This window comes from Gnatocerus cornutus, chromosome 6, assembly GCF_029298725.1.
Source record: "Gnatocerus cornutus isolate USDA-ARS CGAHR chromosome 6, icGnaCorn1.1, whole genome shotgun sequence".
NCBI classification, from domain to species: Eukaryota; Metazoa; Arthropoda; class Insecta; order Coleoptera; family Tenebrionidae; genus Gnatocerus; species Gnatocerus cornutus.
In genome coordinates, this window is record NC_142238.1 from 4,554,603 (window position 1) to 4,569,405 (window position 14,803).

Sequence of the window (14,803 nt, forward strand, 5' to 3'; positions counted from 1 at the left end):
CATCTTGTGTCACAAATGACATCTATTCTTTGGTTCGCTTTAGATTGTAACAAAAGTCTTACTTGGTGAAATTGTTGTTTTGTCAATGTTAATTAATTTCTGGTGTCCATAAAGTGCAACATGCCCGAGTTAATCAAAATTAACCTTTATAAGAGTGAATGAAGTGACTTGTGAAATTTTGGTGTAAACGTAGTTTGCCACTGCGCTGTCATAATTTTGAAAACTAACTTGATAAAACAGCGTTTTTTTCGCAAATTTTAAACACAATTTGCATTAGATTTAAAATAAAAACTCAGATGTTTGTATCACAGTTATGTTGAAAAAAAATTGAATTCACGAATATTTGCGCAAAAACTCAAAAATCGCTAAAAATTATTCTTTTTAGGCGTCGCGACGCCAACCAAACCGTAATAAAAAAGAAATTTTTGCGTCAGCTTCTAGAGCTTTGTTAACTATGAGCGTATGCAAATTTCTAAAATTGTATCTTTTAAATTAACCACGTGGACACAAGTGTTGCCGGACCCTGTATATTTAAAAATTTCATTTAAATAAAAAACTTTTTTCCTACAAAATTAAAAAATAATTTTTTCTTCAAACGACACAAGAAGTCACTATTTTTTAGTCGTTTTTAGACAGTAAAGTAGGCAATTTTGTTATAAGTAATGAAAAGCGCTCGTTGACAGGGAAACACTTCTCTGCCAAGGCAGAAAAAGTACTTTTTGTGACGGTTATTATTTGAGACTTCTATTTTGTATGGCACTTACACGATCTTAACTTTGAAGACCCTTAAATGTCATGAATTACAACTACATCCATAGCCATCCATATTTATAGTTCAATTTGAGTTTACTCTTTGTTGGAACTAATTATTTCGTTTGGAGAAAAAGTAGTATTTGTTATTTGGCCAAAAATTGGCTTTTGCTGTCTCGCAATTTTGCTACGCTTCGCTTTGCTACTGCAATTTAATTGCTCGACAAAAAGTACCACTTTTCTGCCGTATAACAAAATCTACTAATATGTTAGATGTCTGAAAAAGACAATAGCAAAGACCGAATTTTTCTATCTGTTTTATTAGTTTCGGAAATATAGAGCTTGAAACTTTAAAAAACTAAAACTTCACTATCAAAATTTTTTATCGCACTAATAATTCCTTTATTGGTGAACGTTAAAAATTTGCGAAGTTTTAGATTCTGCGTACAATGAACATCAATAACTTTAGTTTGCTCCAAAAATCAATAGTATCGATAAAATTAGGTTATATTTTTTTTAAAAAAGTTGTAATTTCAAATTCTCTTCTAATTCGGTTATTTGTTAACGTACATATGTAAAAAAATCGGCTTTGGATTCTGCGTGAAATTCTGCGTAAAATGAGCACTAATAACTAGAGGTTCCTTCACAAATAAACGAGATATTGAAGTTTTCAGGGTGATTTTTAACAAACTTTTTTGGTGCAAAATCATAAGTCGAAAGAGCAGCTATGAACAGGCAAATCTCAAATCGGCAGATAAACAGTTTAGTTTAAAAGTGGCGGTCAAAAAAACAAAAGTTCAAAAATTTTCATTATTTGAGTCCTTCGACCATTTTATTGTGAATGTCTAAGAACAGATTCTCAGCAACAAAAGCGCGAGAAAAACGATAGCGAGGACCATCAGAGATGAACATAAGCAATTGAAGCGTTTAATTGAAGGAGTTTTGTACATTTAGAAAATTTCCAACTGGGTCGGTTTAAATTCTGCTTTTCTCGTAACCAAATCATATAATATAACTTTACGGTTTTGGTAAATAATGAAAATTTGGTCGTAAAAATATGAAGAACATTAAATACCCTGGGTTTCAAAATAATTTTCATTTAGTTACCTTCGAAATGAAATTCCTTTTGTGCCGCCTGCATTGTACTGTCACATTAAACTTCTGTTAAAATTACTTGTCAAACGTCAAAATCGCTAATAAATTAAGAATTTAAACAACAAACAGAAAATTTAAGCGGAGGCTGAGTCAATTTTATCTCTTCAGCGATCCAGTTGTCTCAGATTTGTGTCCACCTAATAATTTTGGGCAAGTATTTTGATTTATGTCACCTACGTTCAAATCATTATCTGCATAAATCGGCATTTTTTAATATACAGGGTCCGGCAACACTTGTGTCCACCCCCAAAATCGTCTTTAATTTTAAAGTTACAATTTTGAAATTTGCATACGCTCATAGTTGACAAAACTCTAGAAACTGACGCCAAAATTTGTTTTTTATCACAGTTTGGTTGGCGTCGCGACGCCTAAGAAGTATAATTTTTAGCGATTTTTGGGTTTTTGCAGAAATTTTTTTCAACATAACTGTGATACAAATATCTAAGTTTTTATTTTAAATCTACTGCAAATTGTATTTAAAATTTGCGAAAAAAACGTTGTTTTATCAAGTTAGTTTTCAAAATTATGACAACGCAGCGGCAAACTACGTTTACACCAAAATTTCACAAGTCACTTCATTCACTCTTATAAAGATTAATTTTGATTAACTCGGGCATGTTGCACTTTATGGACACCAGAAATTAATTAACATTGACAAAACAACAATTTCACCAATTAAAACTTTTGTAACAATCTAAAGCGAACCAAAGGATAGATGTCATCTGTGACACAAGATGTTGACAGATGGGTGTAAACGTAGTTCCCAATTTTAACGTAATGAAATTGGAAACTAACTTGATAAAACAGCATTTTTTTCTCAAATTTTGAAGACAATTTGCATTGAATCTAAAATAACAACTGAGATATTTTTAACACGTTTATATTGAAAAATAAATAAATTAGATGTTGATATCACAAACCCTCACAATTAACTAAAAATTACATTTTTAAGGCGTCGCGACGCCAAAACTATCGGTGATAAAAAATAAATTTTTGCGTCAGCTTCTAGAGCTTTGTCAACTATGAGCGTATGCAAATTTTCAAAATTTTATCTTTAAAATTAATGACGATTTTGGGGGTGGACACAAGTGTTGCCGGACCCTGTATACGGTAAATCATATGCATGAAAATCTTTTTGAAACACGGTGTACGTATAAAGTGTTTTTTCAACAATTTCATTTTATTTAAAATTGTCACATATCCCCTTGAAGTGCTTCAATTTTAAAATGAATTATATGTAAATAATAATTATTATAGTTCGCATTTAATTTAAAAAGTCTGATACCTCAAAAATTGAAACCACATCGCTGGGTGAATTACAAAAACATATTCCCTGCTTTTAATTAAAAGCAACCACTATTAAGAGATTTAATTTAATTACCAACTACAAAGGTTTTATCAGTTGTTGTTTACTTCTCGTACTAAAATAACAGGTTTTTATCTAAAGAGATCGAAAAGTTCTTTTGTACTTGATTTTCTATTTACAAAACGGAATGATTTATACGACACCAAATGTTAAGAGTGTCATTTATATGCAATTAGCTTTTTAAAACCAGTTAATAGGAAATAAATGATTTCTTTAGATTTCGTGTGAAAGACTTTTTTTAAATACGACTGTGGAACTTGAAGTTGTGTTGGTAGCTCTACATGCATTGTTTTTATCACTGAAATATTAAAAAAGATAACAATGTTACCAATATGTATAAACAAACCATTTCTGTTAAGTTTGTGTTAAGATGATAGATATTTCAAAATAACTATCTTGCTAACGACATGTTGATGGCCATGTCTTAATTTGAAATAAACAACCAGATAATACCTGCCAGTAGCTTCTGTAACAGTTTAGTTTCATTTGGAATTTCTTCAAGAACGGACTATGGGAAATAAAATTTATGTGTTCATTTTGGGTGAGTAATAAACAGATACATCTCGTGTTTAAGCGACAATAATAAATTATTGTAAATGTGGTTATGTTCTGCATTTTTCAAATTTTATTAAAAAATACAAGGTGTTTATAAATGTTTCTAGACTATGAAATGTCAAATAAATTTGCCGCTCGTTACTAATGTGGGTTTAGATTTTTCAACTGACATTTGTAGTTAACCTCAATCATTGAACAAAGTTAGTTTTGAAAACAAACTGTTCAAGTTGTGGTTTGAAGCCTGAAAATATAAAATTTTAACACAAAACCGTAACTGAAAAGTCGTAGACGTAAGCGACATTTAATAATTGTGAACATTCACTATGAAAACGAAGCGGTAAAATAGGGCATGACAGGAATTTCAAAGCCCCCCTTGTATTTAAAAGTATCTTATTGATCAAACAAGCACTCATACATTTAGTTTATTTATTAACTCGCTTATGAAACTCCCGTCTTTGGGTGCTTAAAGAAAAATTTCGATTTATCGAAATTAATATTTCTAAAATTATGTGAGTTTGAGCGGAATTGCGGCTATTTATTACAAAACGAGCTTTGCGTAGCTTAATGTAGACAGTTAGAATATAACCTCTGAAAGTTAAACAGGTCAATTTCTGCTCCTAAGAATTTAATACCTATTTGCTAATGTTGGTATTGATTTTTGTCGCTTTTAAACACATTATGGGGTGAAGGTAGAGCTCCGGAAGCAGGTCGTTTTGACGTTTTATGTTTTAGTGGGGCTGCAAGGTTTCTCTCTGATTATTTTGAATTTTCGCAGTAAACATTTTCCTCCAAGTCTTAACATCAGCAGAATGGAGTTGGGAAGACCAAGACCCTTATTTCAGTACATCAGAAAAACCACCCCGTCCAACACCCACCACTTGGACCACCAACTCGCCTTCCTCAACCGAACACAGCAACCCCTCCATCAGAAGATGTATCAAGCGGTGTCCCAGCACAAGTGAATACAATCCCATTTGTGGTACCGATAATGTGACGTACAATAACCAAGGCAAACTGCTTTGTGCGAAGAGCTGTGGTGTCGGTAAGTAGATTTTATCGAACGCACATGTTAATAAGTGAAGACTAATTCACGTTTAGACGTTAGCAGAGCCCACGATGGTACCTGCGGTAATTCACCTACGACAGTGCAACCCCCGACGCCCACCACTTCAACATCGCGCCCCGATATAGTCACTCCTAACCCCGCCTGTTTCAAAAAGTGCCCCAAAACCGCCGAATACAACCCTCTGTGTGGAACTGACAACAGGACGTACAACAATGAGAGCGGAATGAAGTGTGCTCAACAGTGTGGCGCTCGTAAGTACAGGCAGCAACATTAAGAAATGACGTGGATTTTGAGCCCGGATTTCGAATCTGCGCGAAATTCTGCGTAAAATCAGCCTAAATAATGCAAGTTTGCCCCAAAATAAGCTAAATATCGACCGCAGAAGTTTGATACAGTTTTATAGCCGCAATTTTTTTTCGACTTCTTAACTGAAAAATTGCGAGAAAAACGATGGTGAAAACCGTTTCTTTCGATCTGTCGCAGTTTACGAGATAAAGAGCATCAAACCTTCAAAAATTTGGCCCTCTGGCGACAACCTAAAACTGCAAACGGCCATAACTCCGTTATTTGTTGAAGTACGTTAAAAATTCGTCCGAAATTAGATTCTGCGTTTTGCGTCAATTAACACAAATAACTTGAGTTTGCTTTACAAATAAACGAAATATTGACCAAAAACGGTTTTGAAAAGGTTTTTTTGGGGTGATTTTCAATAATTTTTTTCGAGGCGAAAAAGACATTTAATAACTTCCAGTTACACATCGATCGAAAGAGCAGCCATATATCTATCAACTCGCCAAATCTCAGATCGATAACTCAAATAGTTTACGAGTGGCGGCCAAAGAACAAAAAATTGAAAAAATCTCATCGATTGAGTCGGAATTTTTTTTCGCCAAAAAATTAACCATCGAATTTTGGGTATTTATGGGCGAATTCTAAAGGAAAATGACCCGAGAAAAACGATGGCACAAAGAGTTTCCTAATATCTGTAGTAGTTTCGGAGATATTTAGCTTTACAAATTTGAAAATCGAAAATCAATTATCGAAACTTTAAACGGCAATAACTAGGTTATTTGTTGTTGGATATGAATTTTTGAGCAAGGATTTGGAATCTACGTGAAGTTTTGCGTAAAATAAGCTATAATAACAGAAATTTCCCCCAAAAATAAGCGAGATATTGACCAGAAATTTAAAATAGTTTTAGTCCTGAAATTTCTTCAATAAAATCAAATTTTTGACTTTCGGAAAATCTAAGAACGGATTCTTAACTGAAAAATCGCAAGAAAAACGATAGCGAAAACAGTTTCTTTCAATCTGTCGTAATTTACGAGATATAAAGCATCGAAACTTTCAAACCTTCAAAAATTTGGCCCTCTGGCGTCAACCCAAAAATTCAAACGGCCATAACTCAGTTATTTCCTGACGTACGTTAAAAAATCGCTCGAATTTGGATTCTGCGTGAAGTTTTGCGTTTAATGAGCACAAATAACTTGAGTTTGCTTCACAAATAAACGATATTGACCAAAAACTGTTTTGACAAGGTTTTTTTGGGGTGATTTTCAATAGTTTTTTTTCTAGGCGAAAACAACGTTTAATAACTTCGGGTTACACATCAATCAAAAGATATCTATCAACTGGCCAAATTTCAGATCGATAACTCATATAGTTTACGAGTGGCAGCCAAAGAACAAAAAATTGAAAAAATTTCATCGAGTCGGAAATTTTTTTCGCCAAAAAATTAACCATCGAATTTTGGGTATTTAAGCGCGAATTCTAAAGGAAAATGACCCGAGAAAAACGATGGCACAAAGAGTTTCTTAATATCTATAGTAGTTTCGGAGATATTTAGCTTTAAAAATTTGAAAATCGAAAATCAATTATCGAAACTTTAAACGGCAATAACTGGGTTATTTGTTGTTGGATATAAATTTTTGAGCACGGATTTGGAATCTACGTGAAGTTTTGCGTAAAGTAAGCTATAATAACACAAGTTTGCTCAAAAAATAAGCGAGATATCGACCAGAAGTTTAAAATAATTTTAGTCTTAAAATTTCTTCAATAAAATCAAATTTTTGACTTTCGGAAAATCTAAGAACGGATTCTTAACTGAAAAATCGCAAGAAAAACGATGGCGAAAACCGTTTCTTTTAATCAGTCGTACTTTACGAGATATAGAGCATCGAAACTTTCAAACCTTCAAAAATTTGGTCCTCTGGCGACAACCCAAAAATTCAAACGGCCATAACTCAGTTATTTCCTGACGTACGTTAAAAAATCGCTCAGATTTGGATTCTGCGTGAAGTTTTGCGTTTAATGAGCACAAATAACTTGAGTTTGCTTCACAAATAAACGAGATATTGACCAAAAACTGTTTTGACAAAATCTTTTTGAGGTGATTTTCAATAGTTTTTTTTCTAGGCAAAAACAACGTTTAATAACTTACACATCAATTAAAAGATATCAACTGGCCAAATTTTAGATCGATAACTCATATAGTTTACGAGTGGCAGCCAAAGAACAAAAAATTGAAAATTTTTCATCGATTAAACTGCCATACCTCAGTTATTTGTTATAGTATGTCGATTCTAAGCCCGGATTTAGAATCTGCGCGAAATTCTGCGTAAAATTAGCCCCAATGACGTGAGTTTGCTCCAAAAATAACCGAAAAATCGACCGAAGAAGATTCATATATTCTATTTTATCTTCCAGAAGTCCAAAAGAGGTTCGACGGCGTGTGTGGAAGTCCAGCTTCTTCCACAACAACACGACAACCCCCCAGAAGTACGACAGTTTTACCTCCGAATTTTAGAGCTTGCATAAGACAATGCATCGTCTCTTCTGATTACCAACCAGTGTGTGCTTCAGATGGTAACACTTATGATAATGAAAGTTTGATGGTGTGCGATGCTTCGTGTGGTCGAAGTAAGTCCATGTAAAAGGTTTATAAGTTTTGGTAATTCGATGATTTTCAGATGTGCAGAAGGTGAGGAATGGGGCCTGCTAATTTTTTGCTTCGTTAAAAGAATGCAATTGTAATCTTAAATAAATCAATTCTTTGCATACTTCAAATTCTTTATACATTGATTTTCTCATCCTCTCGCTAATTAATTCATTGTCATTAACCCAGTAAAAAAATCGAACAAGAATCGTTACCCCTATTAATAAAGACACACAGAAATGTAAAAAACCTTTCTAAACGCAACTGCGTGGACTCACTGAAGGCAGTAAAGTGCGCATAATAGCACCCAGCCAGGCGAAAACAAATTCTATTCTCATTTCAGGCGTGAAATTTCAGGATATTTTCTTTGTGTTTACCTATCTATACGCTAAAATTATCGGTTCGCCAGAACAGCAGAAAACAGAAGCAGTTTTTTACAACAGCGCGGATAAAAAGATAAACTATACGCAAATAATTCCGTTTGTGTTTTTATCGTCCGTCATAGTCCTGCGAAAGAAGAGCGCAGGCCAAGCGCGAGGTATAAAGCTCAAGCTGCAGGAAACGGCGCACACCTTCATTTGTGTTCCTGCTGTGCTCGTGTATCCGCTCTGCGTACAAACTTTGGACTGACGTCTTTGGGATTGTGACTGGTAAGTACCATTTATTGTGTATTAAAATGATCTGATTGCGAAGAATTCTCATCATTTTTAAGAACTCGGAACTTTTTTATTATCTTTTAGGGAAGAATTTCAAATTTGCGGTTCGGGATCGAACTCGCAACGGAAGAATTCAGAAAGTGCTTTTTAATAACAAAACCGTCCTCCTGCGAGCTACTAAAAATGACAGATACGGACCACGATTTGCAGAGCAATGCTAATTTTGGTTTTATCTTTTAATCCTTTTGCTGTTCTCTTGCTTATCTGGGTCAAATTCGCTTCTTCTACCTCCGCTCGGTCATGTTGGTTTGGATAAAAATTGAGATTAAAATTAGAAATTCAAATTTCCCGCCTTTGGAAAAAACATAAATAAATATAATTTTAGCATGAGCAAGACGAGTCGTTATCTGCAATCTTACCAACCCTCTAAATCAAATTCCCTTTTATAAACCAAATTTTTAATTAATAAAATATTTATTTTTTGTAAAATTAGAATGCCTTGAATGGTATTTAACAGTTCTGACAGCAACTTCATCCTACATAATACAGCTAAATTAACATTAATTCAATTGGGCTCGCTTCTGATTGAAATTATAGAAAAAATATGCCGCTTAGTACGGGGAGAGCCGAGTCGCTGTTTACAATACTACCAACCATTCAAATTAAATTCCCAACTATACAGGATCCTCAAAGACAACATTTTGTAGTGTTTAATAGAACTAAAAGAGTATTTTATGCAATTAACTAGTGGGGCTGCTGGAGGATTCTTTGGAGACAAAAATTACGAAATTCTTACGATAATGATAGGGAAGGTTTCTCAGCTTCTTTGCCATCGAAGACCGAGAAAAACATTAAGATAATAATCGTGGCACTGAAATTTTCCAATCATTTCTCGTTGTAATTTACGTTTAAAAAGCTTCTCTTTTCGAGTCAAAAATGACTTAGAGCAGTGAAAAATGTCTTTCAGACGACGGCTTTCCTTTTCCGGTTGACGTTTGTGGTCAGTTGGGATGAAAACACCAAATGCTGGGCTCTTATTGATCGTAACTAGAAACACCAAAATCGTTGTTCGGTTAGTTTGGAATATTTCTTATTAAAAATTAGTGACAGACCCTTTCTGCCTCTCAATAGTGCAGTAGTTTCCACACTCGTTAGGTTCAGCTTGTCTTTCTCATTAAATTTCTACTATAAACAAACCAATTATCATCAAGCTAAATAAATAAATTAAATTTTGCCTTTATTCATTTGTCACAACATCTTAAGCCGTTGCGTTTTAGTCTCTGTGAGTTTGAGAAATGCAAATCTCCTTGGCACTGTCTTCAGTAAAAACGATAATTTGTCGGAATGGGCAATGATGACTGTCCTACTTTGCAGTGGTGTTGTCTTGAATTAAGAAAAGTTCCGCAAACTTGGATCTATAATCTCATTTGAAGCTAATCCATTTACTTAGATTTTTTATGTTCTGTTTGATATTACCTACATCGATTTGTAATTACCACCTTGTAAAGAAAAACATTTCTTTGCTTAGATCGAAAGATAACAGTTCCTGATAAAACTCCTGTTAAAATCAATACTCTCCAACTTTAATTCGCTTCATAATTTTAGAAATATGACTCACATGCATTTAAGTGCACAAAATCTTATTGTATTCACAATGAGTTTAGTCCTCAGGAAAAATCGCTCAGTCACGAAAGTATTAACATCGCTCGCGTGTGGATAAAGAATAAGAGTATAAAAGCTTTTCAGTTTGTTTGAATGAAACAACACCTATAGGTATAAATAGGTGCGAACCAGTGGAATAGTTCTTCCCTAATTATTTTTTAAAAGGATGTTCTGATTTTATTGTGAGAACAATTGGGCAAACGTTTGATTCAAATTCTACTCGTGTTATCATTTTGAATGAGATTTTTAGATTGTGGGGTGTACTGGCAAGTTGCCAGATTACGCATAATGCGTCAAACGGACCTAAATGCACTGACGCATGACTTTTTTGTTGGCGTAGTTTATACCCTCGCTCTGCGCCTTAGGAGACAGACGAGTTGGATCCTTGCTCGGTACGCCACATTTTGTCAATACAAGAGTTCAAGTTTTATGGGCGCTTTTAGGGCTTTTTCAAATGTACAGTGAGCGTATACCTAAAATGGTTGAATTTTATAAAATTAGGACTTTTGTTCTTTTCAAAATTTCGACTTTTGAATGCCTCCATTTTCTCTTCTTTAAATTCTCAGTTTAAAATTTGAATACCAATAACTAATTTTATTACAGATATTGAACATATGATAAATTCGATACTTTTTAAGGAAAGAAACTTATGAATAAAATACAATCCTATAAGACTCTGCTGTAGAGGGAAAAAAGATAAAAAAAAACATTAAATGTTCCAATTCTGTAATTCCCTCATTTTTGGTAATACAATTACGAAATTTGTGGTAGTTGGTACTCTTATCTATCTTATTAAGTGTGCGAAGTTACAAATATGTACAACAAAATATATATGTTTTGGAAATTTATGTTCTGAGATTAATGCAAAACTCACCACTTTTTTTCAACACACTGTAATTCCATCATTTTTGGTGGTACAATTAGGAAATTTATGTTAGTTGGTACTCTTGTCTATCTCATTAAAAGTGCCAATTTATAAAGGTGTACAACAAAAAACATATTTTTTGTAAATTTATGTTTTGAGATGAATACAAATCGTACCAATTTTTTTCCACACGATGTAATTCCTTCATTTTTAGCACTACAATTACGAACTTTGAGGTGGTTAATACGCGTGTCTACTTTATATAGTGTGCAAAGTTACAATAATGTATAACAAAAAGTATATGTTTTGAAAATTTATGTTCTAATATGAATGCTATACTTGCTTCTTTTTTTTCAACACACTGTAATTCCTTTCTTTTTGGTATTATAATTACAAAATTTGTAGTGGTTGGTACTCTTGTCTATTTTATTATAAGTGCCAATTTTTAAAAATGTACAACGAAAAACAAATTTTTTGGAAATTTATGTTCTGAGATAAATACAAAACGTATCAATTTTTTTTCAACACGCTGTAATTTCCTCATTTTTGGTAATACAATTACGAAATTGGTGGTAGTTGGTAGTAGTTGGTAGAGACCCTTGTCTATCTTATTAAGAGTGCCAATTTGCAGTAGTGTACATCAAAAAACATATTTTTTGGAAATTTATGTTCTGAGATTAATGCAAAACTCACCACTTTTTTTCAACACACTGTAATTCCATCATTTTTGGTGGTACAATTAGGAAATTTATGTTAGTTGGTACTCTTGTCTATCTCATTAAAAGCGCTAATTTACAAAGGTGTACAACAAAAAACATATTTTTTGTAAATTTATGTTTTGAGATGAATGCAAATCGTACCAATTTTTTTCCACACGCTGTAATTCCTTCATTTTTAGTACTACAATTACGAACTTTGAGGTGGTTAATACGCGTGTCTACCTTATTTAGTGTGGAAAGTTACAATAATGTATAACAAAAAGTATATTTTTTGGAAATTCATGTTCTGAGATAAATACAAAACGTATCAATTTTTTTTCAACACGCTGTAATTCCCTCATTTTTGGTAATACAATTACGAAATTGGTGGTAGTTGGTATCCTTGTCTATCTCATTAAGAGTGCCAATTTACAGTAGTGTACATCAAAAAACATATTTTTTGAAAATTTATGTTCTCAGATTAATGCAAAACTCACCACTTTTTTTCAACACACTGTAATTCCATCATTTTTGGTGGTACAATTACGAAATTTATGTTAGTTGGTACTCTTGTCTATCTCATTAAAAGTGCCAATTTACAAAGGTGTACAACAAAAAACATATTTTTTTGTAAATTTATGTTTTGAGATGAATGCAAATCGTACCAATTTTTTTCCACACGATGTAATTCCTTCATTTTTAGCACTACAATTACGAACTTTGAGGTGGTTAATACGCGTGTCTACTTTATATAGTGTGCAAAGTTACAATAATGTATAACAAAAAGTATATTTTTTGGAAATTCATGTTCTGAGATAAATACAAAACGTATCAATTTTTTTCAACACGCTGTAATTCCCTCATTTTTGGTAATACAATTACGAAATTGGTGGTATTTGGTATCCTTGTGTATCTCATTAAGAGTGCCAATTTATAGTAGTGTACATCAAAAAACATATTTTTTGGAAATTTATGTTCTGAGATGAATGCAAATCGAACCAATTTTATTCCACACGCTGTAATTCCTTCATTTTTAGTACTGCAATTACGAACTTTGAGGTGGTTAATACGCGTGTCTACCTTATTTAGTGTGCAAAGTTACAATAATGTATAACAAAAAACAAATTTTTTGGAAATTTATGTTCTGAGATAAATACAAAACGTATCAATTTTTTTTCACCACGCTGTAATTCCCTCATTTTTGGTAATACAATTACGAAATTGGTGGTAGTTGGTACCCTTGTCTATCTCATTAAGAGTGCCAATTTGCAGTAGTGTACATCAAAAAACATATTTTTTGGAAATTTATGTTCTGAGATTAATGCAAAACTCACCACTTTTTTTCAACACACTGTAATTCCATCATTTTTGGTGGTACAATTAGGAAATTTATGTTAGTTGGTACTCTTGTCTATCTCATTAAAAGTGCCAATTTACAAAGGTGTACAACAAAAAACATATTTTTTGTAAATTTATGTTTTGAGATGAATGCAAATCGTACCAATTTTATTCCACACGCTGTAATTCCTTCATTTTTAGTACTACAATTACGAACTTTGAGGTGGTTAATACGCGTGTCTACCTTATTTAGTGTGCAAAGTTACAATAATGTATAACAAAAAGTATATTTTTTGGAAATTCATGTTCTGAGATAAATACAAAACATATCAATTTTTTTTCACCACGCTGTAATTCCCTCATTTTTGGTAATACAATTACGAAATTGGTGGTAGTTGGTACCCTTGTCTATCTCATTAAGAGTGCCAATTTGCAGTAGTGTACATCAAAAAACATATTTTTTGGAAATTTATGTTCTGAGATTAATGCAAAACTCACCACTTTTTTTCAACACACTGTAATTCCATCATTTTTGGTGGTAAAATTACGAAATTTATGTTAGTTGGTACTCTTGTCTATCTCATTAAAAGTGCCAATTTACAAAGGTGTACAACAAAAAACATATTTTTTGTAAATTTATGTTTTGAGATGAATGCAAATCGTACCAATTTTATTCCACACGCTGTAATTCCTTCATTTTTAGTACTACAATTACGAACTTTGAGGTGGTTAATACGCGTGTCTACCTTATTTAGTGTGGAAAGTTACAATAATGTATAGCAAAAAGTATATTTTTTGGAAATTCATGTTCTGAGATAAATACAAAACGTATCAATTTTTTTTCAACACGCTGTAATTCCCTCATTTTTGGTAATACAATTACGAAATTGGTGGTAGTTGGTATCCTTGTCTATCTCATTAAGAGTGCCAATTTACAGTAGTGTACATCAAAAAACATATTTTTTGAAAATTTATGTTCTCAGATTAATGCAAAACTCACCACTTTTTTTCAACACACTGTAATTCCATCATTTTTGGTGGTACAATTACGAAATTTATGTTAGTTGGTACTCTTGCCTATCTCATTAAAAGTGCCAATTTACAAAGGTGTACAACAAAAAACATATTTTTTGTAAATTTATGTTTTGAGATGAATGCAAATCGTACCAATTTTTTTCCACACGATGTAATTCCTTCATTTTTAGTACTACAATTAAGAACTTTGAGGTGGTTAATACGCGTGTCTACCTTATTTAGTGTGCAAAGTTACAATAATGTATAACAAAAAGTATATTTTTTGGAAATTCATGTTCTGAGATAAATACAAAACGTATCAATTTTTTTTCAACACGCTGTTATTCCCTAATTTTTGGTAATACAGTTACGAAATTAGTGGTAGTTGGTACCCTTGTCTATCTCATTAAGAGTGCCAATTTACAGTAGTGTACATCAAAAAACATATTTTTTGGAAATTTATGTTCTGAGATGAATACAAAACGTATCAATTTTTTTTCAACACGCTGTAATTCCCTCATTTTTGGTAATACAATTATGAAGTTAGTAGTAGTTGGTACCCTTGTCTATCTCATTAAGAGTGCCAATTTACAAAGGTGTACAACAAAAAACATATTTTTTGTAAATTTATGTTTTGAGATGAATGCAAATCGTACCAATTTTTTTCCACACGCTGTAATTCCTTCATTTTTAGTACTACAATTACAAACTTTGAGGTGGTTAGTACTCGTGTCTACCATATT

The 14,803-nt window shown here is 32.6% G+C and overlaps 2 protein-coding genes across 3 annotated transcripts in view; both read left to right on the forward strand.

Moving 5' to 3' along the window:
* Positions 1-3,781: 3,781 nt before the first annotated feature.
* Positions 3,782-7,949, forward strand: LOC148172258 (ovomucoid-like). The gene is made up of 4 exons (XM_088039733.1): positions 3,782-3,812; positions 4,602-4,868; positions 4,925-5,143; positions 7,599-7,949. Exons 1-4 carry the CDS (start codon positions 3,782-3,784, stop codon positions 7,823-7,825), a joined length of 744 nt encoding a protein of 247 aa, XP_087895859.1. The 3' UTR covers positions 7,826-7,949.
* Positions 7,950-8,364: 415 nt separating this feature from the next.
* The window catches only part of LOC148172259 (calexcitin-1-like), a 58,760-nt gene continuing 52,321 nt past the window's right edge, over positions 8,365-14,803 (forward strand). For both annotated transcript variants that reach the window (XM_088038731.1, XM_088038732.1), the window contains exon 1: positions 8,365-8,477. The gene's annotated coding sequence lies outside the window, so the exon portion shown is untranslated. The remainder of the gene's footprint in view (positions 8,478-14,803) is intronic.

Bases quoted from the DNA above. Each gene is read 5' to 3' on its own strand.
- LOC148172258 (XM_088039733.1), top strand. From the start codon at position 3,782: ATGGGAAATAAAATTTATGTGTTCATTTTGG. The intron at 3,813-4,601 runs GTGAGTAATAAA...GAATTTTCGCAG, and splicing joins AATTTATGTGTTCATTTTGG to TAAACATTTTCCTCCAAGTC. The intron at 5,144-7,598 runs GTAAGTACAGGC...TTTATCTTCCAG, and splicing joins TGCTCAACAGTGTGGCGCTC to AAGTCCAAAAGAGGTTCGAC.